Genomic DNA, 5344 nt, shown 5'->3' on the forward strand with positions numbered 1-5344 from the left:
CGCTGTGAGGTGTTGCTGGTGGCATATTTCTGAGGACAGCTCTTGTGGACCTTTTTGAGTGACTGCAAAGGCCAGGGCAGCCCTGGCCTTGAGAAGAAATTGAGAGGAGGCATGTGAGTCTGGTGTGCAGGAGAAGTTTATTGAGGGCAAAGCAGAGGGCAGAGGCAGGAGCAGCAAGGGGAAGGGAGGGCGGTGAGGGGCAAGCAGGGCGAAGCATCAGGCCAGGGGCTGTGCTGCAGGAGCTGTTGCAGGCTGTGTGTGGTGTCAGGGGGGGTGTGCAGGGCCCTCAGCAGGGTAGCAGCCTCTCACGGCGCCGCAGCCATAGCCCAGGCCAGCCAAGCCGTAGACCGTAGCCGTAGCCGAAGGCGCCGGAGGAGATGGGGCTTGTCCTGGGGCGTTGAGCTCGTGTGCCCAGGGCAGCCCTGAGGAGGATTCCGACGGCGGTTGGCTCTGGGGGAAGGAGGTGAGGATGGGTCCTGGCAGGGTGACCAGCACGGGGGATAGGCTGGATGAAGACGCGGGAGTCCTGGCACTGCCTGACGCAGGGGCTCGTTGCAGCTGTTGGCCAGCGGGTTGGGTCCGCAGGGGCGGCAGCGGTCGTAGCAGGCCATGGGTGTGGGGTGGAGGGGCCCTGGAAGAGAGAGAGGGTTGAGGGAGCGCAGGGGTGTGAAGAGAGAAGGGCTTTGGGGCAGAGAAGGAGGTGAGGGGCTGGAGGCTGACCTGGTGGAGGGAGCAGAGCGCAGGAGAAGGCGTCAGAGGCGTCTGTGAGGGAGAGAGGCGCTGGGCCGGCTTTATGCTGGCAGGGGCTGGCAGCAGAGGTGAGCCCAGCCCAGCAGAGGTGGGGTGTCAGCAGTGAGGTCACGGCGTGGCCCCTGGGCTGCTTGTGGTTTGTGGCTGCCTTGTGGCTGGGGGTCTCATTTCCTGCGGCCCAGCAAACGCTCCTCTGGCCCTGTTGTCTGTGAGCAAAGAGGGAAGCTGGGTGTGAGCTGGAGCGGGCTGGAGGCCCTCTTGGGCACAGCAGTTCCTCTATGCTGGAGCCTTCTGTTCTGAGAGGAGGTAAGCAAGTGAGGTCAGCAGCTCTGCCACCTTGGACTTGCAGAGGACACACTTGGCCTTGTTTAGTAACCTGCTTGACAAAGTATCTTGGAGGCCGTCCTGAAGGGCACAGGATCCAGGATGAGCAGTGCCTGACCAGGACAGTCTTCAAGCAGGACCTCTTGGTGGCTCAGCAGCAGGTCATAGAGTGCCAGAATCAGAGAATTGTTTGGATTGGAGAGGACCTCTAAGAGCATCAAGTGCAAGCATTGCCCTAGCCCCACCATGGGCATTAAAGCACGTGCCAAAGTGCCATGGGCACAGGTGTCTTGAAGACTTCCTGGAGAAGAGAAGGCATTGGGGTAGGGTAGGCTGGCTGCACAGAGAGCAGGGGCCTGGAGCTCTCAAGAGAAGAGTTCCTGACCTGTTGATGCCAAAGCAGGGAACCCAGGAGGACTCCAAGGGCTTTGTGAGCTTCTGAAGGGAGCAAATGAGAGAGGGCAAAGCCAAGTAGGATTGCTGCTGCTTCTGCACAGCAGAAGTGCCTTTGCTCTTCTCCAAGGGGAAATGGTCAGGAAGGTAGCTCCAGTGAGACACACCCAGGTCTGTGCTGGCTGGAGGGAGGCAGGCAAGGCTACTGAGGGAGCTTGGAGGAAGCTCAGCAAGACACTTTCCATTGTTTCCCAGCAGTCCTGCTTGGCCCAGCTGAATGGACATTTGTCAAGGTGTTGCCCATGGCCCCAAAGAGCCAGAAGAAGAATGTAGGATGCTACAGGGAGAAGCTTTGGGTGATTTTCAGCAGGGCTTTAGGAAGCTCTTTGCCATTGTGCCCCACAGCCTGCTCCTGGAGAAAGTGGCTGCTCAAAGCTGGGAGCTGCAGACTCTGCCCTGGGGACCAAACTGGCAATGCTATGACAATGGGATGAGGGTCACCAAAACTCTGCTCTGTCTCTGGTGCCTCGGGCCATGCTTTGGTGTTGGATTGGTAGTGTTGCTTAAAGCTTGGGCTCGGTTATTTTGATGGAGTTTTCCATCTCAAGTGAGTCTGTGATGCAAGAGTGCTGCCAGCTCCCATCTCCTTGTCAAACATGGTGTTGAAGTGTGTTGCGATGTTGTGGGAGCAGCCAGGGCTTGCTGTGGCATGGAGATACGGGCATGCCCTTAAAGGCAAGCCCAGGGAGAGCTTTCTCTACCACTCACCTGGCCAACAGGATGGTTGCTTGCTGCTGAGGAGCATTCAGAAGAAGCATCCTCGTGCTGCCAAGGCCACCACTCAAACAAGTCCCTTAGCACCACCCCTGCACAGCTTCTCCATCCCTCCAGCCCTGGACAGCCTGGTGCAGGGCTCAACAAGCCTTTCCATTAAGAAAGTCTTCCTCATATCCAACTGAAAGCTCCCCTGGTGCAAATTGAGGCCATTTGCTCTTGCCCTCTGCCTTGTTCCTTGGGAGAAGAGACCAACCTCTACCAGTCTCCAATGGCCTTTCTGAGATTTGCACACACTCCAAAGCTCTTCCCTCAGCCTCCCATTTTCCAGGCTGAAGAAACCCAGGTCCCCCAAATGCTCCTCACCAGACCTGTGCTCCAAACCCCTCACCAGCTTCATTGCCCTTCTCTCAACCTGCTGCAGCACCTCAATGTCCTTCTGGGAGTGAGAGGCCTGAAAAGTGAGCACAGGATGGGAGCTGTGGCCTCCACAGTGCCCCACAGTGCAGGGGGCATGGTCACCGTCCTGCTCCTGCTGCTCACACTCTTGCTGATCCAAGCCAGGAGGCTGGAGGCTGCCTTGGCAACCTGAGCACAAGCTGGCTGATCTCCAGCTGGATATTGACCAACATCTCTAGGTCCTTTTCCTTGGTGATAAGCAAGTGGGGGGCAAGCAAAGATCTTCAGTGGCCAGAGGTCAAGGTTTAAGTGCCCAGGCTCAGAAGGCAGAGAGGTAAAAGGGTAGCAGAGGGGAATGTGCCCAAAGTGCCACCTTCTTGGCCACGCCGCCCCACAGGAGCCTCAGCAGCCCAGCCAAGCAGGGCCAAGGGCCTGTTCCTGCTTCTGGTCCTCAGGACCTCAGGGAGCCCACCCTGAGCAGGCAGCTGACCTCACAGAGGGAGCTTTCTGTGTGACCTCAGGTCAGAGAGATGGTTGCTTGGAGACCTGTGGTAGGTTGAGAGAAGGCCCAGCTCTCCCTCCCCCACAGAGAAAGAAAGCACAGCTAGCTCAGTCGGAGAAGCAAAGGAATGCTGTATTTACAAGCATCTGGGTGCTGGCCCAGATGCCACTGCACAGGCCACACCTGGGAGGTCCCAAGGGGTAGCCCCAGCCCAGGGGGTGGTCACAGGGAACCAGGTATTCCATTCCCATAATGCCCTGCTCCCCTTTAAAATGTCCATGCGGGGTCTTCACTTCCTCTTTCATTCCCTGCTGCTGCCTAGGTAAAATGGCATGAGCTGCCTCCCTCGGGCCTGCACAGGCCCAAGGCTGGGTTTGGGGGAGTGGGGAGGAAGGAGCCCTGGGGCTTTTGGGTGTACACCCAGGAGGGGATGGGACGTTCTTGGGTATGTTCTGGGATCTCTCTCTTTTCTCATGGTGCTTGTGGTCCTCTGTAAAAACTTTCATTGTTGTTTTTATAGTTTTCCTATTTAATCTTTCCATCACTTTTGCAATCCGTTTGTCTGAGTGGTTATTTCTGCCTGTGGTGGGGAGGGGATCTGCCCCAACCCAATACACAAGCGCATGCGGGATTAATGCTCACCTGGCATTGAAGGGCATTCTGGCTAGTTGCTCAGAAGCAGACAGGCTGGAAAGGGAGAACAGAGTGGAACTGAGGAACATTCCAACTGCACTAAAAGTTAAAGCTACAGTCTACGAATCTAGCAATGAAATTCGTTTAGACCTATCTTTGTTTGTCAAAATATTCAGCCAGAGTGTCCCAGCACTGTCCCTTTCTTAAAGGCACAGCCTCAAACGGTCACAAGACCCCTCACAGGTGGTCTAGGGAGCGTGCAGCTAGGAGGATGCTAGTCCAGAGCCTGCAGTGAAGAGGAGATGGTGTCCTGAGGCTACTGCCCAGGGGGCGAGTTGTGGATGCCATAGGAAGGTAAGAGCGTGGCCTGGGGACAGTCAGCTGGGTGGAATGGGGACACTGGCCAGGCAGATGGTCCACCAAGGACCCAGCACTACACACACTGAGGGTTCCACAGCAAGGCTGGTGGTCAGCTGGGCAGCCTGTTGAGGGACTTGGGCAGAGGCATCACAGAGGAACGTTGTGGTGTTGGAGCCTTTGTGCGAGGTGCTGCTGGGGCTGTGTCACAATCCAAACCCTCCCAAGGTGCCGCTGTGAGGTGTTGCTGGTGGCATATTTCTGAGGAGAGCTCTTGTGGACCTTTTTGAGTGACTGCAAAGGCCAGGGCAGCCCTGGCCTTGAGAAGAAATTGAGAGGAGGCATGTGAGTCTGGTGTGCAGGAGAAGTTTATTGAGGGCAAAGCAGAGGGCAGAGGCAGGAGCAGCAAGGGGAAGGGAGGAGGTGTGAGGGGCAAGCAGGGCGAGCATCAGGCCAGGGGCTTGTGCTGCAGGAGCTGTTGCAGGCTGTGTGTGGTGTCAGGAGGGGTGTGCAGCGCCCTCAGCAGGGGTAGCAGCCTCTTGCGGCGCCGCAGCCATAGCCCAGGCCAGCCAAGCCGTAGCCGTAGCCGTTGCCGAAGGCGCCGGAGGAGATGGGCTGTCCCTGGGCGTTGAGCTCGGTGCCCAGGGCAGCCCCTGAGGAGGATCCGACGGCGGTGCTCTGGGGGAAGGAGGTGAGGATGGGTCCTGGCAGGGTGACCAGCACGGGGGAAGGCTGGATGAAGACGCGGGAGTCCTGGCACTGCAAGGCGCAGGGCTCGTTGCAGCTGTTGGCCAGCGGGGTGGGTCCGCAGGGGCGGCAGCGGTCGTAGCAGGCCATGGGTGTGGGGTGGAAGGGCCCTGGAAGAGAGAGAGGGTGTGGAGGGAGCGCAGGGCTGTGAGAGAGATGGCCTTTGGGGCAGCAGAAGGAGGGTGAGGGGCTGGAGGCTGACCTGGTGGAGGGAGCAGAGCGCAGGAGAAGGCGTCAGGAGGCGTCTGTGAGGGAGAGAGGCGCTGGGCCGGCTTTATGCTGGCAGGGCTGGCAGCAGAGGTGAGCCCAGCCCAGCAGAGGTGGGGTGTCAGCAGTGAGGTCACGGCGTGGCTCTGGGCTGCTGTGTTTGTGGCTGCCCTGTGGCAGGGGGTCTCATTTCCTGCGGCCCAGCAAGAGCTCCTCTGGCCCTGTTGTCTGTGAGCAAAGAGGGAGCTGGGTGTGAGC

At 58.4% G+C, this 5344-nt stretch overlaps 2 protein-coding genes across 2 annotated transcripts; both read right to left on the reverse strand.

Annotated features, from left to right (window-relative positions):
• Positions 1-264: 264 nt before the first annotated feature.
• On the reverse strand, positions 265-3767 carry LOC128898403 (feather keratin 2-like). Its single transcript, XM_054172076.1, has 3 exons — positions 3758-3767; positions 542-631; positions 265-476 (listed from the first exon to the last, which is right to left on the reverse strand). Exons 1-3 carry the CDS (start codon positions 3765-3767, stop codon positions 265-267), a joined length of 312 nt encoding a protein of 103 aa, XP_054028051.1.
• Positions 3768-4651: 884 nt separating this feature from the next.
• LOC128898404 (feather beta keratin-like) lies at positions 4652-4975 on the reverse strand. The gene has a single exon (XM_054172077.1). It carries the CDS (start codon positions 4967-4969, stop codon positions 4652-4654), a length of 318 nt encoding a protein of 105 aa, XP_054028052.1. The 5' UTR covers positions 4970-4975.
• Positions 4976-5344: the final 369 nt, after the last annotated feature.

This window comes from Dryobates pubescens, chromosome 23 (assembly GCF_014839835.1).
Source record: "Dryobates pubescens isolate bDryPub1 chromosome 23, bDryPub1.pri, whole genome shotgun sequence".
In the NCBI taxonomy this organism is placed as follows: Eukaryota; Metazoa; Chordata; class Aves; order Piciformes; family Picidae; genus Dryobates; species Dryobates pubescens.

Excerpts from the sequence above, each read along its gene's own strand:
- LOC128898403 (XM_054172076.1), bottom strand. Across the intron at positions 477-541 it reads CAGCTGCAACGAGCCCCTGC|GACCCATCCTCACCTCCTTC; the intron begins GTCAGGCAGTGC and ends TCACCCTGCCAG.
- LOC128898404 (XM_054172077.1), bottom strand. The coding sequence starts at position 4,969 with ATGGCCTGCTACGACCGCTGCCGCCCCTGCGGACCCACCCCGCTGGCC.